The sequence below is a fragment of the Cetorhinus maximus genome, chromosome 19 (genome assembly GCF_964194155.1).
Source record: "Cetorhinus maximus chromosome 19, sCetMax3.hap1.1, whole genome shotgun sequence".
NCBI lineage: Eukaryota > Metazoa > Chordata > Chondrichthyes > Lamniformes > Cetorhinidae > Cetorhinus > Cetorhinus maximus.
Window position 1 is genome coordinate 83173387 of NC_135897.1, and position 24089 is coordinate 83197475.

General features: G+C 41.7%; 1 protein-coding gene across 2 annotated transcripts in view; it reads right to left on the minus strand.

Annotated features, from left to right (window-relative positions):
• The window catches only part of LOC144693978 (profilin-2-like), a 45135-nt gene that overhangs the window by 3903 nt on the left and 17143 nt on the right, over positions 1-24089 (minus strand). For both annotated transcript variants that reach the window (XM_078564261.1, XM_078564262.1), the window contains exon 2: positions 22858-23050. In XM_078564261.1, the coding sequence (XP_078420387.1) occupies positions 22858-23050 (193 nt within the window). The remainder of the gene's footprint in view (positions 1-22857; positions 23051-24089) is intronic.

The window sequence follows — 24089 nt, forward strand, 5'->3', positions numbered from 1 at the left end:
CTCCAAATTAAATTGCTGCAGTGGGAGCATACGCTTCTCCCTCCTGTCTTTTTAGCCTGGGGGCTGGGACCATGTACCCCATAAAATTAAGTCCATAGAACCCCACAGGCTAGTGTCTAATTGCCTGGCTCCCTAACCTGGCATGGGAGGTAACCAACTGCAATTCAGAACTGATGAAAGATCATCAACCCAAAACATCAAAACACTCTCCCCATGCATCCAGGCCTGTTGAATATTTCCAACATTTTTAGGGGTGTTTTTGGTTTTTTTTCCTGAAATCTTACACCATGTAGTTTTATGCTATCAGCAGACTAATTTGAAGCATAATTCTAGATAACTGAAGGCAGTGCTGTTCACTACTTGACAACAGAATGGAACTTTTGAAGATTCATTCATATGCTAAAATGGCTAAATAGTCAAAGAGCTAGGAGGTATATTTGTTACCTTAACCATATTATAGTATGGCACAAAGCTCATTGTTCCAGGCTGTTTAGATAAACATCCACAGTAGGGGGAAGTGTTTGAGAGCACTCCAATGCAAGAAGTGATTATCCAAAAGAACAATCATCTGTCAAGCATGGTTCCAGAAATGGGTAAGGTAAGGGCATAGGAACACAATAACCTCCAAATTACCTTCCAAGCCATACACCATCCCAACCTGAACATAAATCACTGTTTCTTCATGTAATAGATATTTTTGTTTAGTAAATGCAAATCCCAAAAGCCAAGTAATAAACTCAGCAAATAAGGCTAAGGTGATTAGTCCAGCATTTAGACTGTAGAGGGAGAACCAGTGGATGTGGTGCATTTGGATTTTCAGAAAGCTTTAAATAAAGTCCCATGTAAGAGGTTATTGTGCAAAATTAAAGCACATGGGATTGGTGGTAATATATTGGCATGGATTGAGAATTGATTAGCAGACAAGAAACAGAGTAGGAATAAATGGGTCTTTTTTGCAGTGGTAGGCGGTGACTAGTGGGGTACCGCACGGATCAGTGCTTGGGCCCTAGCTACTCACAATATATGTATCAATGATTTGGATGAGGGAACCAAATGTGATATTTCCAAGTTTGCTGATGACACAAAACTTGGTGGGAATGTGAGCAATGAGGAGGGTGTTCAGAGACTTCAAGGAGATTTAGACAGGTTGAATGAGTGGGCAAATTCATGGCTGATGCAGTATAATGTGGATAAGTGTGAAGTTATCCACTTCGGTAGGAGAAACAGAATGGCAGATTATTAGTCATATGGTGATAAGATTGGGAAAGGTTGATGCACAAAGGGACCTGGGTGTCCTTGTACACCAATCACAAAGCAAACATACAGATGCAGCAAGCAGTTAAGGCAGCAAATGGTATGTTGGCCTTCACTGAGAGAACTGCAGCTGCACAGGGTCTTGGTGAGACCACACCTAGTGTAGTGTGCGCAGTTTTGGTCTCCTTACTAAGGAAGGATATACTTGCCATAGAGGGAGTGCAGTGAAGATTCACCAGATTGATTCCTGGGATGGCAGGATTGTTGTACGTGGAGATTGGGCTGACTAGGCCTGTATTCACTGGAGCTTAGAAGAATATGGGGGGATCTCATTGAAACCAAATTCTGATAGGAATGGACAGATTGAATGTAGGGATATTTCCTCTGACTGGGGGGGGTCTAGAACAAGGGGTCACAGTGACAGGATACAGGTTGGACCATTTAGGACTGAGATGAGAAGAAACTTCTTCACTCAGAGGGTGGTGAACCTAAGGAATTCTCTACCACAGAAGGCTGTGGAGGGCAAGTTACTGAATATATTTGAGGAAACAGATAGATTTCTGGACTGTAAAGGCATCAAGGGGTATGGGGAGAGCACAGGAGTACAACGTTGAGATAGCGGATCAGCCATGGTCATATTGAATGGCAGGTCAGGCTCGAAGTGTCAAATGACCTACTCCTGCTCCTATTTTCTATGTTCACTTTGGTAATATGCAACATTGTGTATCTCCACAAATGCATAAGGGGCTCCAGCAGTGGAAGTTAGCTGCACATAGAGGCTGAGACCTGCCCTGAACTGTTTGGCAAGGACCACTCTTGCATTAAGTAGTTGCTGCAAGAAAATCCTAAATTTCCCCAACAGCTTTCTGAGGTACCTCATCTACATTGACCAAGGCAACCCAAAGCAGCAGCTTCAAGGACTAATAGAGATGAGCAATAATTGCTGGTCTTTCTAGCTGCACTCATCACAAATGGAAAAATCTTCCAGATATATTATTTGAGGCAACTAACCTAGTCACGAATAATCAAATAAAATTTAATTTTTAGATTTCTGGAAGACACGTAATAAAGTTCCTTGTGTGACTCGTAAGAAATTCTGTAGCTTTATTACAGAAAACTGTCTATATTGATCAACTACCAGCAAAAATGTGCCCATGGCAAACATTTAAGTAGTATCAACATAGATCTGACAAAACTGAATTCTATGGAACAATGCTATTAAATTTACTGAAAAACATCAGTAAATAACTAGATAGATGGATTACTTTGAGACTTAGGCTATCTGCAGACAGATATCGCAGATGGATATTAATCTCAAGTATAGAACAATGTATGCTAAAGCAAGCATGTATTAAAAAATACACAGATACAAAGATTCATTAAGCTTCAAAATGAGATTCAATGGCAAAGGCAGCTCTAGTGTACACCATGACGTTTTGCTTATTCTACCTAATTCAGAGCTTCAAAGACAAGTGGCCAGGATAATCCCAGGCTTTGAGACTTACGTTATGAAGAAAAACTCAAGGAACTGTCACTGGAGGAAGAAAAATACCTTAGGGGATGTGGTTCCAAGGAGACCCTACTATTGGTGATATTTCATAATTCATAAGGCAGCTAGCAGCAAATAAGAACATAACCAAAACAAAAAAGCAATTAAAATACCAGGTGAATCATTAAGCATTCCTGTACCAGAACACAGCCATCAAGAGTAAACCATTCAATGACCACTCCCATCCCCCAGGAACTTGTTCCACCACTGGATCATAGCTGAGCTATAATTAACTCCATCCACCAACTTTGGTACCATAATCCCAAATACCCACGTCTAACAATATCAACTGACCACCAGCTTTAGCATTTTTGGGTCGGTGGTTGGGATAAAAGGAGGGTAGGGGGTTAAAACAGTCGGAGGAGTGAAGAGTTCCAAATTTCCAGTGTGAAGTGCTTCCAGACATCACCCTGAACAGTCTGGCTCTAATTTTAAGGTTGTGCCCCCTTATAATAAACTCCTCCAGAGAAAATAGCTTCTTTTAGCTATCTTATTAAATCCTTTAGTCATCTCAAGTAACATCATCCTTAATTTTCTATACTGAGGAGATAAAAGCTTGTGCTACTTTTAAAACTTCTAATCCTATCGTTCTGAAAATCTGCATTGCACTCCATCCAAGGCCCAGAATGAAATGCAGTGTTCTAAATATCCTAACCAGAGGTTTATATCTAACTTCCACTTCAGGTGAGAGGTGATTTCTACACAACATCACCTCCAACTTATCTTCCTACTCAGCTGCCGGGGGAAAAAAAAATAGGGGTTTTAAAATAGCTTGGATGTTTCTCTCCAAATCTTGAAAACAGATAGTTCAGAAAGCCGTACTAAAGAGTGGCAACCACCAACTACCCACCTATAACGTACAGGTAGAGGTTAGCCACTCAGGAACTCCAGCTCCCCTTTTTTGAATGCTTGCAGTAAACATACACACACCGTTCATGCCAGCAACTTATTCCAGAGGTGGCTGTTTCTTTGTAAGGTACAACCTAGCATCTATGATCCATATTTGCTCCATTCCACATGCTGCCTCTCAGCAAATCTGAAAACATGTCAGGCTCCACACATACAATGACAACACCAGCTCAACCTCACCATCCATCATCTACAGGAAGGTTGCTTGGCTGACATCCAGTATTAGATAATTAGAGAAAATTTCTGCTCAAATATCAGGAAGACCCAGGGTTCTTATCTTTAGCCACAAACTCTGGCCCCAATGAGATTCCATCCTCCTCGGCTACTGGCTTAGGCTGAACAGGACTTTTCGCAATAAGTGTCCTATTAGACTGAACTTAACATCCAACCCCACAATCTATCCCCACCTCCATGGTGGCATCAGTCACAGCCCATCTGCTGCTGAAATCCTCATTCATGTTTTTTCTGTTATTTGCAGAATGGACTATTCCAATATGCTCTCTGGTCAGCCTCCCATCTTACCCTTCATAATCTTGATTTATCCAAATCTCCACAGCCCGTATTCTAAATTCACACCATGTCCCAGTCACCCATGACCTGAGCTCACTTACCTACAATAACACCCAATCTGGCAACACTGCAATTATGAAATCCTAACTAGTGTTCATATCTACTTATTGCCTCACACGTGTCAAGCCCTCAAAAACTGTGTTTCAATATCACCTCATTCTTCTAAACTCAAAGTATAGGCCCAATCTTTTCTCAAGAAAACCCCTTCATCCAGGAATCAACCTAGTGAACCTTCTCCAAACTGTTTCCTCCTTACCAAAACTGTACACAGTACTCTCAGTATGGTCTAACAAATGCCCTACAAAATTGTGGCAAAATTTTCCCACTTTTATACTCAATCCCCCTTGCAATAAAGGCCAATCCATTTGCCTTCCTAATCACTTGCTGTACATGCATGCTAATTTCACATACAAGAACACCCAGGTCCCTCTAACCATGTAGCATTCTGTACTCTCCCTCCAAGTAATATTTTGCTTTCCTATCCCTGCCAAAGTGGACAACCTCACATTTTCCCACATTATATTCCATCTGCCAAGTTTTTGTCCACTCACAACCTACCTATACCCCTTGACCGATTCTGTTCAACTTGCTTTCCTACCTACCTTTGCATCGTTTTTAAATTTGGATACAATACTGTCCCTTCATCCAAGTCATTACCAGATTGTAAATAGTTGAGGCCCCAGCACTGATCCCCATGGCACTCCACTAGTTAGTTTGCCAATCCAAAAATGTCCTATTTATCCTAACTGTTTCCCATTAATTCACCAATGTGTTACACCTGACACCATGGGGTCTTGTGAAGTAACCTTTTACGTGGCACCTTATTGAAGGCCTTCTGGAAATCCAAATACACAAGACAAAGGAGTAGACCACACAGCCCGTCGAGCCTGCTCCACCATTCAATACGACCATGGCCGATCTTGGGCTTCAACTCCATTTATCTTGCCTGCTCCCCATATCCCACGATTTTCTGCGAGACCAAAAATCTGCCTATCCCAGCCTTAAATATATTCAACAATGGAGCATCCACAATCTTCTGGTGTAGAGAATTCCGAAGATTCACAATCCTTTGAATGCAGCAATTTTTCATCTCAGTCCTAAATGATTGGCCCACGTTTAGACTCCCCAACCATCAGAAACAAATCTCGCAGCATCTACCCTATCAAACCCCTCAGAATTTTGTAAGGAGATTGCCTCTCATTCTTCTAAACCCCAGAGAATAAGCTCAATTTACTCAGCCTCTCATCGTAGGACAACCCCCTCATCCCAGGGGTCAATCTAGTGAGCCTTCGTTATAATGCCGCCAGTGCGAGTATATCCTAAATGTGGAGACCAAAACTGCAGTGTTCCAGATGTGGTCTCACCAAAATCCTGTACAACTGTAGCAAGGCTTCGCTATTCTAGTATTCCAATCCCCTTGCCAACCTCCAATCTAAATGGAACTGTTCCTGAGTCTAAGGAATTTTGGAAATTCATAGCCAGCACATCCACTATCTCTGCAGCTTTCTTAAAAAGCTAGGGTGTAGGCCATCAGGTGCCAGGGATTTGTCAAATTTTAGTCTAAGTTTTGCCAATACTTTGTCTCTGCTGAAATTAATTTCCTCACTATTTAGCCCCTAAACTACCGTCTATTTCTGGTATGAAACTGGCCTTCTGTGAAGACAGACAAAATGTTTGTTCAATGCCTCTGCTACTTCCTCATTCCCCATGATAGCTTCTCCTGTCTCTGCTTCTATGGGGCCAACGTGTACTTCAGCTATACTCTTCTTCTATATGCTTGGTAAAAGCTCTTTTTAGCTGTTTTTAATATTCCTGACTAGTTTACTCCCATTCTAATTTTTCCCTTTTCATCAACTTTTTGGTAGCCTGCTGCTAGTTTCTAACACACTTCCAATCCTCAGACTTGCTACTGTTTTTTGAAGCACTGTAAGTCTCTTTTAATCTAATACTATCCTTAACTTCCTGAGTGAGCCACAGTTGGGTCTGAATTTGTTTTTCAATGGAATGTATTTCTGAAGATTTAGAATTATTTCCTTAAAATGTTCATTGACTCCATACATTTTGGTCTATTTACCCAATTAATCTTAGCTAGTTCTCCCCTCACGTCTATGTAATTGGCTTTAAGTTTAAGATTCTTGTTTGTCACTTCCAAACTTAACATGGAATTCAACAGTATTATGATCACTATTTCTCAGAGGATATTTTACCAGGACATTACTAATTAGCCCTGCTTCATTAAACAATACTAGATCCAAGATAGTATTCAGTTCCACAAATATTTTGCTTGTATTCACGATAGAGGATACAAAAAACATTCCAGTAATAGCTGCAAAATCAGGAGGTTGACTGGAGAAAGAAACTTGGTGAAATTGAAATCACTAGGGAAATGGCACTGAGCAAATTGATGGAGCTGCAGGATGATAAGTCTGCAGGTCCCGATAGACTACATCCTAGGGTCTTAAAAGAGGTGGCGAATGAGGCAGTCGATGCACTGGTGTTAATTTTCCAAAATTTGCTGAATTCTGGAAAGGTTCCATCAGTTTGGAAAGTAGCAAATACAACCCCTCTATTCAAGAGAGGGAGGCAGAAAAAAGGAAACTATAGGCCTGGTGTCTGTAATGTGCAAGTTAATGGAATCGATCATTAAGGTGGTTATAGCTGGGCACTTTGAAGAGCTCAAGGCAATTGGGAAGAGTCAGCATGGTTTTGTGAAAGGAAAATCATGTTTAACCAATTTATTGGAGCTTTTTGAAGGAGTAACATGCGCAGTGGATAAAAGGGAGCCTGTAGACATACTGTACTTGGATTTCCAGGAGGCATTTGATAAGGTGCCACATCAAAGGTTATTACGGAAAATTAAAGCGCATAGTATAGTAGGTAACATTAACATGGATAGAAGGTTGGCTGGCTGGCAGAAAGCAGAGTACGCATAAACGAGTCTTTTTCTGACTGGCAGGATGTGACGTGTGGTATCCCACAGGAGTCTGTACTGGGGCCTCAACTTTTTACGATTTGCATCAATGACTTAGATGAGGGGAGTGAATACATGGTAGCTAAATTTGCAGATGACACAAAGCTAGGTAGGAAAGTATGTTGTGAAGAGGACATAAGGAGGTTGCAGATGGATATAGATAGAGTGAGCAGGCAAAGATCTGGCAAATGGAGTTTAATGTGGGAAAATGTGAAATTGTTCACTTTAGCAGGAAGAACAAAAAAGCAGAGCACTACTTAAATGGAGAACGGCCGCATAATCCTGAGGTGTAAAGGGATCCAGGTTTTCTAGTACAAGTCACAAATAGTTAGTTTGCAGGTACAGCAAGTAATTAAGGCGGCTAATGGAATGCTATCCATTATGACGAGGGATTGAACATAAAACTAAGGATGTTATACTTCAGTTATACAGGGCACTGGTGAGACCGCATTCGAATGCTGCATGCAGTTTTGGTCACCTTATTTAAGGAAAGACATAAATGCATTGGAGGCGGTTCAAAGGAGGTTTGCTAGATCGATACCTGGAATGAGTGGGCTGTCTTATGAGGAAAGGTCGGACAGACCGGACTTGTTTCCACTGGCGTTTAGAAGAGTGAGGGGTGATCTGAATGAAGTATACAAGATCCTGAACAGCCTCGACAAGGTGAACATCGAAAGGATGTTGCTTTTTGTGGGTGAGTCCAGAACTAGGGGGCATTGTTTTAAAATTAGGGGTTGCCCTTTTAGGACAGAGATGAGAAATTTTTTCTGAGGTTTGTGCAACTTTGGAATTCCTGCCTCAGAAGGTGGAGGAGGCAGGGTCATTGAATATTTTTAAGGCAGAGATAGATCGATTCCCTTACCTAACAAGAATCTAAGGTTATCGAGGTTAGATAGGAATGTGGAAATCGAAACACAAGATGATCAGCCATGATCTTATTGAATGGCGGAGCAGGCCTAATGGTCTACTCCTGTTACTATTTTTTTTAGGTGCCTATGTAATGTATTGCTTCACAAAATTGTCAACGAAAACCTTCTACAAACTTATCTTCTAGACCACTCTTGCCAATTTGACTGTCCCAGTTTAAGATTAAAGTCCCTCACAATTATTACATTGCCTTTGTTACAACCACCAATAATTTCTTCTTTAATGCTCTACCCAACAGCATAACTACTGTTAGGGGCCTATAAACTACTCCCACCAGTGTTTTCTGACTTTTGCTATTCCTAATTTCCACCCATACTGATTCTATTTCCATGATCTTCTGAGGCCAGATACTTTCTCACCATTGTCCTTATGTTATATTTTACGATCAGGGCCACCCCTCCTCCTTCGCCATTTGTCTTTCCTAAATATAGTGTACCCCATACTTCATCTACTAGTTTGCCTTTATTGAGCCTGATTACATCCAAAGAACTCCATGTTTTCTGACTCCCTTTCTTGGCTGGGGGTGTTGCATTTGCGGTTTTCCAATCCGCTGATACCTTTTCAAAATCTAGGAAGTTTTGGAAGATTACAAACCAATGCATCCACTGTGTCTGCAGCTACTTCTTTTAAGACCAGAGGATGCAGGCCATCAAGTCCAGGGGATTCGACAGCCTATAGTCCCAACAGTATGCCTGATATATTTTACTTCAGTGATAATGATAACCACCCTCCCTTTTGCTCCCTGATTTTCTATTATTGGGGTGCTTTTAGTCTTCAACTGTGAAGACAGATAAAACAATTGAAGAGGGCACTCAATGGAGTGCATACCTCCACCACGCTATGTTAACTCATTAAAATAACACAGCTCTTCCAAGGATTTTCCTTGCCTGGTTGACTAATATTTTTATTAAGAGCTTCCATCTCACTGAGGCGGCTTCAAGCCAATCCACACCCAACATCATACTCTGAAAACTCTGCTCACATTTTGACAGCTGTGACAAATTCCACAACATTCTTAAAAAAGCCAATCTGCTCATCTCCAAATGTTAATAGATCCTTTTTAAATTCCAGGATCTGGGTCCACATCTTCAGCGGAAATCAGTTCTATTTGGGCCATTTTCTACGTACCAAGTTTGCTGAAATTTTTCCATTAGTTTGAAAAATATTGTTTACAGACAAAAATAGGAGCAAGAGTAGGCCATTTGGCATTTTGAGCCTGCTCCACCATTTAGTAAAATTCTGGCCAATTTTCTACCTCAGCTCCATCTTCCCGCACAATCATACCTCTAATTCCCTTAGTATCCAAAAGTCCATCAAAGTCTGTACTAAGTCAACTCAACTACTAAGCATCCATAGCTCTCTGGAGTAGGAAATTGCAAGGATTCACAACCCTGGGGAAGTTTCTCCTCATCTCAGTCCTCAATAGCTGACCCCTCAAGGTCTGTGACCCCATGTTACAGATTCCCCAGCTAAGGGAAACATTTTCTCAGCATCTACCCTCATGCCCCTTAATATGAAGCAATGCACTTTTTGTGCAAGGAATTCATAACCACTTCAGCCAAAATACTTATTCAATATTTTGTTTTTGCAGAATATTCAACAGGCACAAATTTTCTTCCTAGAGAGGAGTGCATATAGCATGCAGAATTTCTATTTAATTTTACTGTCAATTAACAGTAGATGGGTTTTCTGCACACACAATGACAATATTTAGGAGGAGTAAAAGGTGCCAAGCAAAACTGCGTCACTTTAAGATCACAAAAGTTAAGAACAGCTTCAGGTTAGAGTAAAATTGCTCATTACAATGCAGGGGAGATGGAGGTCAGGTCTGAATGAAGTGCCGGTGTTTTTTTTTTTAAAAACAAAGCAGAGTGATTACCAATATCATTTTCTATTTCAAGTTGCTGGCTTTCTTTCTCAAGACTGTAGAAAGAAAATTTGCACAAGACAAAACAAATTCCTATAATTTTAATGAAAGTAACATGGCTAGGAAATGCACATCATCATCAAAGTATACTAGATCTTTTACAAAGTTGCTCAAAGTAAACTGGAGCGTGTTCTGAGAGCATTAAATCACATTTACTGTTCCAATAACCAACTGACCTTACTAGACCTTTGCTTCCCATCATTAAGGTATTTTCAGGTACTAGGGAGATTTACATAGCTATGCCTTTTTCTTGAAGGATGACCAAATTTTCTTTTAGATTTGCTCTTGGGATGAGCATCATGGCCTGTTATTGCCCATCCCTAATTACCCGAGAAGATGGTGGTGGTGAATTGCCCCGAGTCAGCACATATGGGGACCATTTGGCCCATCAAGTCCTTGCCAGCTTTCTATATAGCAATCCAGTCAGCCCATTACCCCATTCCCTCCCCATAGCCCTGCAAGTTTATTTTCAAGTTCCATCTTTTGATATCATTGATGGTGGTCTTTGCTTCGACTACCCTTGCTGGCAGCAAGTTTCAGGTCATTACTACTCACTGCATAAAAGGTTCTTGCTCACATTCCCCTGCATCACTTGCCCAGAAAAAAAGTTTGTTCCCCTCCCAGCCCCAGGCATTACACCATCATCTGATGAAAAAAAGCTTCTGTTGACCTTATCTAAACCTGTCAATCTTGTACACCACTATCAAATCTCCTTCAACTTCCTTTGCTCCAAGGAACACAACCCTAGCTTCTCCAACCTAACCTTGCAGCTAAAATCCCTCATCCCTGTAACCAAACTGATAAATCTCCACCACACTCCTTCCAAAGGTTTGGTGCCTAGAACTGGCACAATACTGTGCCCTAACCAAAGCTTTATTAAAAAGGTTCAGTAAAACTTCCCTGCTTTTATACTTACTGCTTCTATCATGAAGCCCAAGATCCCATATTGAGAATGTAATTAGCAAAGAATATAATATGTGCTGCCGCTGCCACCTTCCAAGATCTATGCAAATCAACCCCCAGATTCTTCTGTCGCTGCACACTTTAGAATGATGCCATTAAGCCTTCTTGACCAGAGGAGTCCATGTGGTGAGACATACACACAATGCTTCCTTTCCCATGTAGTGGTTTGATACAACTTAGTGGCTCGCTAGGCCATTTCAAAAGGTCAGATAAAAGTCAACCGCATTGCTGGGAGCAGTCCGGAGTCACGTGCAGACCAGAGTAGGTAAGGGATGACAGATTTCTTCTCCTGAACGACATTAGTAAACCGAATGGGTTTTTACAATAAACCGGTAGTTTCATGAATAATAAATCTGGAATAAAATGCTGGAGTCAATTAACTGACTTTAAATTCCCCCAGCTGCCATGGTAGGATTTGAACTCATCTCCAGATCACGTGTCTAGGCTTCTGGGTTACTACAGTAACATTACCACTATGCTACTGTCCCTAGATGCAATACTGGAGAAGCTTACTGATCAAGGAAATGCAGTTTAGATATTTATAAACAAGCTTATTTGTCCATTTTTGCTTATAGCAAGTTAGATGTGCTTCAAGAGGAAGATTGTACCTTATTTAGCTTACCACAATTTGATGCATTTTTCTATTACTAATTTGAAGCTTTGTAGCCTTAATGCTGCAAGTCTAAAATCAAATAAGTTCAAAGGTTAATTGTGATTAGGGAGCATGATCAGAATCTTTGGCTTAATTTTGTGGGAAGACCAATTAAAAGGCTGTAGACATTTTGGCTCCTGCATTTCATTTTTTACATTCAAAAGAGAGGCGATTCTTCACTTTATGTTTTCTCTTGCTCCTCGACCAAGAATGACAAATTTGTATCAAGCGACAGTTAAATGAAATGGAAAATCATGTATGTAAAATACTGACATATCAGCAGACTGACATAATGGTCTCAGCAAATGAAATGATCTGTTTTACAAAGGCAGCCACTTGGATTTACTAGCACTTTGAATCTTGTGAAATACCTGCTTTATGTTTTATGCCTGTTATGCTAGAGTGCACCCCTATCCCCAGGCCAACCTAAAAGTAGGCAAACAGTTTATTGTTTGGTAAAGGAACTGGAGATTGGAAATTGTTAAATTTCAAACAGGAAGCACCCATTATTAAATGACCAGTTTGAATTTTAAACTAGCTTTGCATTTAAAAATACCATACAAAAACCATGTTAGAAATGTAAAAAAATGTGCAAGAATATGTTGCTGCTCACATGTAAACTCCAGTCCTCTGATTAACCACTAAGGGGTCTGTATCTTTTAAGTTCACTGCTTTAAATAGGCAAATCTAGGCATGTATAGCCATATCATCTCCTGCTTGCATATTTCAGATTTTGTGTAAATAATTTAAAACTCAAATTATCTTAATATCTCAAGCATAACAGCTGAACCTACTTAACACCAAGTCACACGCATATGTTCATGACGGCATTCATTGGGAGTGAATAGCCCCTGTGCCATCTTCACAGAGGAAACAATATTGTGGGGTGTGGACATTAACGACAGATTGAGACACTGTGGGCCAACAGCACAAATATGCAGCACTACAATTTTTAGCTTCATGGCACAGCATCTCCTTTAAGCCACATGACCAACCTTGATTTACTGAGGGTAGAAGAGTGCACTGAAGCAGCACCAGATGTACCCAAAAATGAACAAAATCTGGTGAGGCTCCAACACAATTACATGCATGCTAAGCAAAAAGTAGCATGCTAAGCAGGTCAAAGCTCTACAGCCCTGCCACAACCATAAAAGGTAGTGAACAATTTAGTTACTAACTGGAGGAAGAGGCAGGCTTCATGAACATTCATCCCCAACAATAGCAAGGCCCAGAAGTGCATTAAAGCAACTTCAGCCACATGCATAAACTTTAACTTTCTCCTGAGATTTCCAGCATCATAAGTACCCATTTACTCAATTCACTCCACGAGACATTAATAACTCAATGCACTGGAAACAACGAAGGCTATGAACACAACTAACATTCAGGAGGTAATGAACACCCTGTGTTCCAGAACTGGCTTAGTCCCTAGCCAACTTGTTTCAACACAACCAGACAATCTTGTCCATGTTTTATTCAAAGTAGGGCAAATCCTCCTGTCCAACTGCTGAGCCACAGAGCCTACTCACAAATCTAAGTGATTGAAGTTAACCATCAATATTATCCAAGCATCATGTATTCAACCTGCTCATTAATGCTCAATTTGGGTTGCACCAGGTCCACTAAGCTTACTTCAACCTTTTTGCTGGAAGTCAATCATTTCAGACTGAAGACACTGTGCAGAAATTGTTTCAGGTCAGTGCTTTAACTGGCTGCAACTGCTCCACCAATGTCCTTCCCTCCATCACAAGGTTACTGTTAACTGCAATGTTCAGCTCCATTTGCAATTCCTCAAACAAAAACCCATGCCCACATGCAGCAAGGCCAGGACAGTCAACCAGTCTTTGGCTGATAAATGACAGTTGTATCATTCATATCACAAAAGGCATGCAGTGGCCACCTCCAAGAGTGCTTAATCATTCCCAGCCCCAATGATAATCCCTTCGTCAAGACCCAACATCTTTGGGACCACTGCAAGCTAGCACCTGTGGGAGTCACCCTTGGCTGACTAGAGATTGCAACATTTAAAGGTACAGAATATGCCAGTTTTGGATACATCCCAAAATGCTTCAGAACAGAGGCTGACCTCTGTTGTAAGATTTAACTGGACACAGTTCAGTTCAAAGTAGGGCAGCAGCTCAGTTGGGGCGCAGAAAACTAATGAGGGAGGAATGTCAGCTCAGCGAAGCTGTCAGCTCAGCGCAGCTAGAAATCCAGGATTGTGCCAGTAATTAGATGCTAGGGTGCAGCTTTGTAGGCCCAGTGGGACGCGGCCTCAGCGAGAGAAGCAGGGAAGTGAGCAGTTGTTGGGGCAATCCAAGCTGGTGTCCTGCTGCCTGGCAACTCATTGTGGGCACAAGCAGCATAAGGGTTTTCAGGCTGAGTTGCTGTTGAGGGAAAACAGAGGCTAAATCCTTGAAGCTGAAATTTCTTCAGAGGAAGAGAGGTTGAAGATCTTTTATGCCTTGGTGATCACTGACATCCGAGTGGATCGCTGAGAAAAATTCATGGAATGTTTTGGTTGTGACTGCCATTTATTATATAGTCTGTGGCGTGTTCGACTGCCTTTTAATACATGTTTGCCTCGTTAATTCTAGATGTTAGAATATAAAGGTAGATAATATTGACTTTGTTTTGTTGACTCTTATATGGTAAACATTCTTGTTTGTTTAAAAACAGTGGAATCTTGTGGCTTTATTCTTAGTAAATGCCTGAAATTTCACATTTTAAACAAGTTACTCTTCCTAAACAGATTGTAACACCATGAACTAAAATTTAACTAGATTAGTAACCACGGCATTTATGTGGCTAAAGGGGTCAGAAGATAGGTACTGTGTGATGAGTGGCTCAGCCAAAGGCCCTAAAGCCTCTCCAGCACTTACAAGACATGAGACCAGAGTGTAATGGAATACTCTCCACTAGCCTGGATGGACGCAACTACAAGTTTGACTGGTACCTCCAATGGCCCAAATACCCACCCCACTCCACTATCAGCATATTGTACCTACATGACACTGCAACAGCACACCAAGGCTTCTTCAAAAGCATCTCCTAAACCCACGAGCTCCACCACCAAGGGAAAAAACAGCAAGCAGATGGGAATGTCAAGTCACATACCATCCTAACTTGGTTAAATATTCCCATCCCTTCATTGACAAGTGTCAAAATCCTTGAACACCCTACCCAGCAGGATACCACACGAACTGCAGCTGTTCATGAAGGCATCCCACTACTAATTAGCAACATCCAAACCCATGTGGCAGACAAATGATAGGCAAGGTATACATACAAGAACATTGTCCACAAACTGCTCCCACCAAGTCAGGGGACAAAGTATTTTATATAAAAGAAAGGAGAAATATCTCATGTAACAATAATATGATATGAGAGAGCTCAACTTGTTCATGAGACAGCACCTGCTCTTTCAACCCCATTCCCACTAAACTGGTGACCACCCTACCTTCCCTCCTGGCTCCCATGTTAACAGATATTAACAGTTTTCTCTTGAGATGTTGTCCCACTCTCCTTTAAACTGCCATCATCAGGCCTCTCCTTAAAAAAAAAACCTTAATCCCAATGTCCGTGCAAATGACCACTCCACTTCCAATCTCCCTATCCTCTTCAAGTCCTAAATGTGTTCTTACTTTCCAAATCCAAGACCATCATTCCCAGAACACCATGTTTAAATCCTTCCAATCAGGTTTCCAGCCTGCCACAGTACCAAAAAACCTCTGCCATAAATGACATCTTACATGACAGACAAGATTAACTTTCCCCTCATCCTTCTCAACCTGGCTACACCCTTTTGAAGGTTGACCACAATTCTCCTCCAACAACACTCTGCCATCATCTAACTGGTTGGGACTGCTCGTACCTGGTTCCATTCTTATCTAATCATAACCAGAACATCACCTCTCTGGTGTTTCCCCCAGAAAATATCCATGGCCCCCCTCCTATTCCTTGGCTGCATGCTGACTCTTGGTGGCATCTGAAAGTGGTGTTAATTTTCACACGTACACTAATAACAGCCAGCCCAACCTTCCCATCACCTAGAGTCCTCTACTGTTGCTAAATTATCAGACTGTATCTGACAAAAGTACTGGATGAGCATAAATTTCCTCCAATTAAATGCCAAAGCCATTGTATTTGGTTCCTCCTCCAAACTCCATTCCCTAGCTGCTGACTCCATCCTTCTCCATAGCAACAGTCTACGACAGAATCGATCTGTTTGCAATCCTGGTTATACTTGATCCAGATGTTCTACTGGCCACATAATCAAACCATCCATTTCCACCTCCATAACATCAGCTTGTGTTAGCTATCTCCTCATTCATGCCTTTTTACCTCTAGATTTGAATATTCAAATACATTCCTGACTGGTCTGCAACATTCTACCTTCTGCAAACTTGATGATCCAAAACTTTGCTGCCCATGTCTTAACCCGCAGCAGATCCTGTTTTCCTATCACCACGCTCACTGACCTACAGTGGCTCAAGGTCAAGCAATATCTTGATTTTAAAATTCTGTTTTCAAATCTCTCCATGGCATCACTCCTATCTCTAATAACCTCAGCCCCACAACCCTCTAAGATTACTGCACTTACCCAATTCTGGCCTCAAGCATCCCTGATTTTAAATCACTCTACCATTAGTGAGTAACCTTTAGCAGCCTAGGCTCCAAGCTCTGATGACCTCACTTTCCTCTTTAAGGGACTCCTTAAAACCCAGCTTTTGGTCGTCGAACTTAATATCGCCTTATGTGGCTTGGTATCACTTTTTTATAAAAATCCTGTGAAGTACCTTGGGATTGTTTATTATGTTAAAGGCACTATGTAAATAGACATACAACTACACATTCAACAATTTAAGCCTACAAGACAATTTCTCAAACTCACTGAAACAATTAGATGCCTATAGCCTCTTTGAATGTGTTTTTCATTCATGGGATGGGGGCATCGCTGACTAGGCCAGCATTTATTGCCCATCCTTAATTGCTCTCGAGGTGGTGAGGAGCTACCTTGTTGAACCACTGCAATCCACGTGGCATAGGTACACCCACAGTGCTGTTAGGGAGTTCCAGGATTTTGATCCAGCAACAATGAAGGAGCGGCAATATATTTCCAAGCCAGGATGGCGAGTGGCTTGGAGGGGAACTTCCAGGTGATGGTGTTCCCATGTGTCTGCTGCCCTTGTCCTTCTAGATGATAGTGGTTGTGGGTTTGGAAGGTGGTGCTGTCTAAGGACGCTTTGTGAGTTCCTGTAGTGCATCTTGTATATGGTACACACTGCTGCCACTGTGCGTCGGTGGTGAAAAGTGTGAACATTTGTGGATGGGGTGCCAATCAAGCAGGCTGCTTGCCCTGGATGACGTCAAGCTTGATTGTTGTTGGAGCTGCACTCATCCAGGCAAGTGGAGAGTATTCCATCATGCTCCTGACTTATGCCTTGTAGAGGGTGGACAGGCTTTTTGATGAGGCGGGGAGGGGGTCAGATCAGATGAATTACTCGCTGCAGGATTCCTGGCCTCTACTCTGCTCTTGTAGCCACAGTAGTTATATGGCCAGTCCAGTTCAGTTTCTGGTCAAAGGTAACTCCCAGAATGTTGATATTGGGGTAAAGCTATTAAGAATTACAAAGGTAATGCAATTGAATGTCAAGGGTCAACAGTTAGTTTCTCTCTTATTGGACATGGTCATTGTCTGGCACTTTCATGGCATGAATGTTACTTGCCAGGTCAAGCCTGGATATTGTCCAGGTCTTGCTGCATTTGGACATGGGCTACTTCAGTATCTGAGGAGAATGGTGCTAAACATTATGTAATCATCAGCAAACATCCCCACTTAACTTTATGATAGGAGGAAGGTCATTTATGAAGCAGCTGAAGATGGTTGGGCAGAGAACGCTACCCTGAAGAACTCCTGCAGTGAAGTCCTCGAACTAGGATAATTGACCTCCAACAACCACAACCATCTTCCTTTGTGCTAGGTATGACTTCAACCAGGAGAGTTTTCCCTGATTCCCATCGACTCCAGTTTTGAAAGGGCTCCTTGATGCCACACTTAAATGCTGTCTTGATGTTAAGGGCAGTTATTCTCAAAAGTTCAACTCAAGAGAGAGAGTTATGTCCATGTTTGAACCAAGGCTGTAATGAGATCAGGAGCTGAAGGCACTGGCAGAACCCAAAATGAGCAGGTTATTGCTAAGTAAATGCCACTTCATAGCACTGTTGATGACCCGTTCCATCACTCTATTGATGAGTGTGCGTGGACTGATGGGGCAGTAGTTGGCCAGGTTGGATGTGCCCTGCTTTGTGTGTACAGGACATATCTGGGCAATTTTCCACATTTCCTGGTAGATGCCAGTGTTGTAGCTGGAACAGCTTCGCTAGGGGTACAGCAAGTTCTGGAGCACAAGTCTTCAGTGGTATTGCTGAAATATTGTCAGGGCCCATAGCCTTTGCAGGAACCAGTGCCTTCAGCCATTTCTTGATATCACATGGAGCAAACCAAATTGGCTGAAGACTGGCATCAGTGATGCTAGGTACCTCCAGAGGAAGCAGAGATGGATCTTCCATTCGGCACTTCTGACTCAAGACTGTTGCAAATGCTTCAGCCTTATCTTTTGCACTGATGTGCTGAGCTCCCCCATCATTGAGGATGGGAATTTTTGTGGAGCTGCCTCCTCCAATTAGTTGTTTGGTTGTCCACAACCATTCATGACTGGATGTGGCAGGACTGCAGAGCTTGGATCTGATCTGTTGGTTGTAGAATCACTGAGCTCTATCGCTTGTTGCTTACGCTGTTTGGCACACAAGTGGTCCTGTGTTATAACTTCACCAAGAGGACAGTTCATTTTTAGGTATGCCTGTTCCTGGCATGCCCTCCTGCACTCTTTATTAAACCAAGGTTGATCCCCTGGCTTGGTGGTAATGGTAGATTGGGGGAAATAGCAGACCCTAAGGTTACAGATTGTGGTTGAGTACAATTGTGCTGCTGCTGATGGCCCACAGCACCTCATGGAAGTTGCTAGATCTGTTCAAAATCTATCCCATTTAGCACGGTGGTAGTGCCACACAACACTATGAAAGGTATCCTCAATGTGAAGATGGGACTTCGCCTTCACAAGGACTGGGCAGTGGTCACTCCTACCAATACTGTCATGGACAGATGCATCTGCAGTTGGTGAGGATGAGGTCAGTATGTTTCTCCCTCTTGTTGGTTCCTCACCACCTGTTGCAGACCCAGTACATCCTTTAGGACTCTGCCAACTCAGTCTGTACTGGTGCTACCAAGCCACGCTTGGTGATGGACGTTGACGTCCCCCAACCAGGGTACATTCTGCACCCTTGCCCCCCTCGGTGCTTCCTCTAAGTGGTGTTCAACATGGAGGAGCACTGATTCATCAACTGAGGGAGGGAGGTACCTAGTAATCAGCAAGAGGTTTCCTTGCGCATGCTTGATCTGATGCCATAATACTTCATGGGATCCAGAGGCAATGTTGAGGACTCCAAGGGCAACTCCCTCCCGACTGTATACCACTGTGCTGTCACATCTGCTGGGTCTGTCCTGCCAGTGGGACGAGACCAGGGATGATGATGGGGATGTCTGCGACATTATCTGTAAGGTATGATTCCGTGAGGATGGCTATGTCAGGCTGTTGCTTGACTAGTCTGTGAGACAGCTCTCCCAATTTTGGCACCAGCCCCCAGATGTTAGTAAGGAGGACTTTGCAGGGTCAATAGGGCTGAGTTTGCCGTTGTCATTTCTGGTGCCTAGGTCGATGCCGGGTGGTCCGTTGGGTTTCATTCCTTTTTTGTGACTTTGTAGCGGTTTGATACAACTGGGTGGCGTGCTAGGCCATTTCAGAGGGTATTTAAGAGTCGACCACATTGCTGTGGGTCAGGAGTCACATGTAGGTCAGACCAGGTAAGGACGGAAGATTTCCTTCCCTAGAGGATGTTAGTGAATAGAAATGTCAATTAATTAAAAACACAATTTATTCTAACTACTGCTATGAATTTTCTACTAACTCCAATTTTAGACTATTGGATGCATTTGAACAGCCGGTCATTGCTACACATTGATTTACAGTGACAAGGATGACTCTGGGATGTTACAAAGACTCAGCCTCTTTTAATGAAAGATTAAGGCCCGAAGATTTAAAAATTGCAAGTTATGGAAATTTGGAGTAATCAGTGTGAACTAATTAATGTGAAATAGTTTCTGCATTTAAAAGCAAAACAAGCAATGTCTGCAAAACAAGCATTAAAAAATCTTTAGACTCAGCCAGAGAGGTTAGCATGCCTTAAATGAGATTGGAGAAATTTTCTTTGGCAGTGGTGGATATGAATTATGGACATACATATGTTGCTGATATTTGGAACTGGAACTGGGCCCGGACTCAGGATGGAGATTGAAGGTTTCAAGAAATGGCAGGATTAAAGATATAAAGTATTTTTTTCCACTCATGGAATAGGTGTCGATAATGGTTGCATTGATACAGTGGGATGCCACTTGGTTTATCAGTAGAAACAATAGTCAGTTATTTTCCTCAGAACATTGCATGGCTCAAGTAAGCTCCACAAAATGGAAGGGGAAGACAATTAAATGCCTCTACAGACTCAATACACACAAGACAAGAAGAGCAAGACATCATCCAGAAGTGGGGATGTTTGCTGATGATTGCGCAATGTTCAGCACCATTTGAGACTCCTCAGATACAAAAAAGCAGCCCATGTTCAAATGCAGCAAGACCTGGACAATATCCAGGCTTGGCCTGACAAGTGGCAAGTAACATTCGTGCCACACAAGCGTGAGGCAATAACCATCTCCAACAGGAGAGAATCGAACCATTGCCCCTTGATGTTCAATGGCATTACCATCACTGAATCCCCCACTATCAACATCTTGGGGGTTATCATTGACCAGGAACTGAACTATCCATATGAATGCTGTAACTCGCCTCCTGACTCCCCAAAGCCTGTCCACCATCTACAATGCACAAGTCAGGAGTGTGATGGAATACTCCTCATTTGCCTGGATGAGTGCAGCTCCCACAACATTCAAGAAGCTTGACACTATCCAGGATAAAGCCCGCTTGATTGGCACCACATCCACAAACATTCATCCCCTCCACTACCGACACACAGTAGCAGTAGTGCACCATCTACAAGATGCACTGCAGGAATTCACCAAAACTCCTTCGACAGCACCTTCCAAACCCACAACCACTACCACCTAGAAGGACAAGGGCAGCAGACACACGGGAACATCACCAGCTGCAAGTTCCCCAAGTCACTCACCATTCTGACTTGGAAATATATTGCTGCTCCTTCACTGTCGCTGGGTCAAAATCCTGGAACCCCCTTCCTAACAGCACTGAGTGTATCCACACCATATAGACTGCAGCGGTTCAAAGTGGCAGCTCACCAGGGCAACTAGGGGTGGGCAATAAATGCTGGCCAAGCCAGCGGAGCCCACATCTCATGAATGAATTTAAAAAAAACAAGTCACACCAAGAGCTGGCACAAAAACCTTGAGCTGAAGCATGATAGGCACGAGGGTTCAAAATAGAAGACCGCAATAACAGAGGGGTCTATTGCAAATCGAGAGATAACATTTATATTATGCAATTATCAAATTTTATCCATGAAGTCAGCAGAGCACCAAATGTATTTGTTAAAGTGTGAAATAATGCTATATGGGCAATCTAAACTCCCAAGAGAACATAAATTCAGTTAAAAATTTTATTCCCACCCTCAGGAAGCAGAGGGAAGGATGAGAAAGAAGTTAAAAAGGTGGCAAGAGATTGAAAAGGAAAAAGTGTTCATTCAATTTTAAAATATTGGCAAATAACTGGACAAAGAAGAGAAACAAGAATCAAACCTACGGAACTGAAACTTATATGAAACACTGTTCAAGAAGGTAGAGTGCAGTTACAGATTTGACATGTTAACTGCTCAATTAATGGCAAGTCCATTAGCGTATCACCTATACATGTAAAATGGCAACATGCAAATAAAGTATATCGCATATGTACCAAAGTTAATGCATTACCTTTTTATTCCCTATTTTGCTATATTCTTAATCTTGAATATCTTTTTCTATTGTGTTCACTTGCACTCATTCAAGAACATCAGAAAGGGATCAGTGGTCTTTCAAATCAGAACACTACTGAAAAAGTGTTGAAGTGTTTGAACACATGCCAAGGAAGTCGGAGTTGAACTCTGATTTATGTTGCATTACCAATCTAAACTAGAAGAGCACCAGAGCGAATTGTTGACTAAAGTTTGAGCTTTTTTTTTGCTAAAAAAGAGAACCAGCACAAGCAGGATTCTTATTCCTGATCATTGTTCAGTAACTTACCTGCTTGGGCAGATAAGATCAAGACAAGGTACTAGGTGGGCCAAACTGCAGAATTGCAGGGGTGGAAGGGCAAGAAAAAGGGCCTGAAGAACATGAAGCGAATCAAGATTTTAAACCTGGTTTAGGTACACCCATACAGTTATTTGTTGCACATAGTAATGCACGAGAAAACTAGCCAGTTTGTGTAAACAATTTTGAATTTCTTGTCTGAGTAGATGAAATTAAATGATTTGAAAAAATTAATTTAAAAAATAGATTTCAGCAAGTTACCAAAATGCCATTTTTGCTATTCAATGTATGGTAGCTGCAGTTAGTACAAATTTTAAAAGTTAGGATATTAAAGACTGAAGTGTATGTCTGCTTTTTTTTCTACCGGCTCCAATCAAGTCAGACTGGAAAGATACGGAATTAAAAAGTTCATCTGTGGGCAGTACATCAAGCTTGCCTGGAGGTCCCCACTGTTTCAAGGAGAATGAAAGTAGATAAACCCTGTCTTTAAAAAGTCAAATTTGGTGTTTAGAACTACACCTGTAAAAGCAGAATAGGCAAACCTGCAAGATCAGTTTTTCTTCCACATCCATCATTATCATCTATGCTCAAACACATATACAGTTGCTTGTTGAAATCTTACACTATCTTTAAAACCAAATGCCAATTAAAAGCACATTTAGCCCAAATTCTTCAGTTTATAAGGGGAAAAAGTAGCAATTAGAACAAGCTCAACATCTGAACAGATGCACATACGAAAACGTATTGGACCTGCATTACTTACTTTTGCCAGCTCTGCCGACAGAAACATTGTACGTTGCTTCTCCAGATTGGCTCTTAGTCCTCAAGTCCATTGTGAAGTCACCGTCAGTAAACAGCTGATCTCTGATAACAGAGCACTTCTTTCCACCCAGGATCAAGCCATGGGTGTAGAAGCTTTGGCGATCCTTTCCAACCACCACATCTATTTCTGGAGGCTGTCAAAGAAATTTTAAAAAGTTGTTAAAGCTTATATTGCTGTGAATTTGAGCCAACTCTGCCCAGGCTGGTTTAAATCAGCTATTATCTGATTGAACCTACAAGTGGCAAGCATTAGTCAAGACAAAAAAAAAAGTAGCCTTCCAGTAATTCATGGCTATACTTCACATGAATCTACCCAGTAAATATTCTAGTAAATAAATCCAAATTCCAGAATGTTGACTTTATTTCTAGCCATTTTTCATTTATAAACCCTAGCACTAGGTAACCAAGTCTGATGGGCTAGAATCCTGCCTGGAAGTATGCACAGCTGCAGACATTTTGTACTGAAAGGCCTACCATAGAGAAATTTTAATGTCTAGGTACTACAATGAGCCAGACCCAATATGTCAAGAGAGCTCAAACACCTACAAAAAGTTTTGACGAGAACAGCAGTGCCAGCCAAATTTATAAATAGCATAAACAAAGTAACAAAGATAAACTATTATGCAAAAAAGACAATCCTTAGATTTCTGCTGCCATTAAATTGCTACTCTTCGTGCAACTCAGATCTGCAAGGTGGGTGCAAAAACTCAAGGATGCAGCCCAGAGAAAGACTCCACATGATTTTGAATATCTCTATCAACCAACTCAAACTTCTCTTCTCCAAGGTGAACACTCCCAACTTATCCAATCTATGCACGTAACCAAGTCCCTCACCTATAGAATAATTCTCATAAATCTTTTATGCACCCTCTCCTATGCCTTCACATCTTCCTAAACTGTAGTGCTCAGGATTAGACAATATTCTGCTGGAGGCTACACCAGTGGTTTATAAAGACTCACCATAACTTCCATGCTTTTGTACTCTCACGCCTCTGTTTGTAAAGCACAGCTTTATTAACCACTTTCTAAACCTGATCTGCCACTTTCAACAACTTGTGCACATATCTCTAGGTCGCTCTGTTCCTGCACTGCTTTTAAAACTGTACCCTTTAGTTCATATTGCCTCTTCTCATTCTTCCTACCAAAATATAATACTTCACACTTCAGTGCATT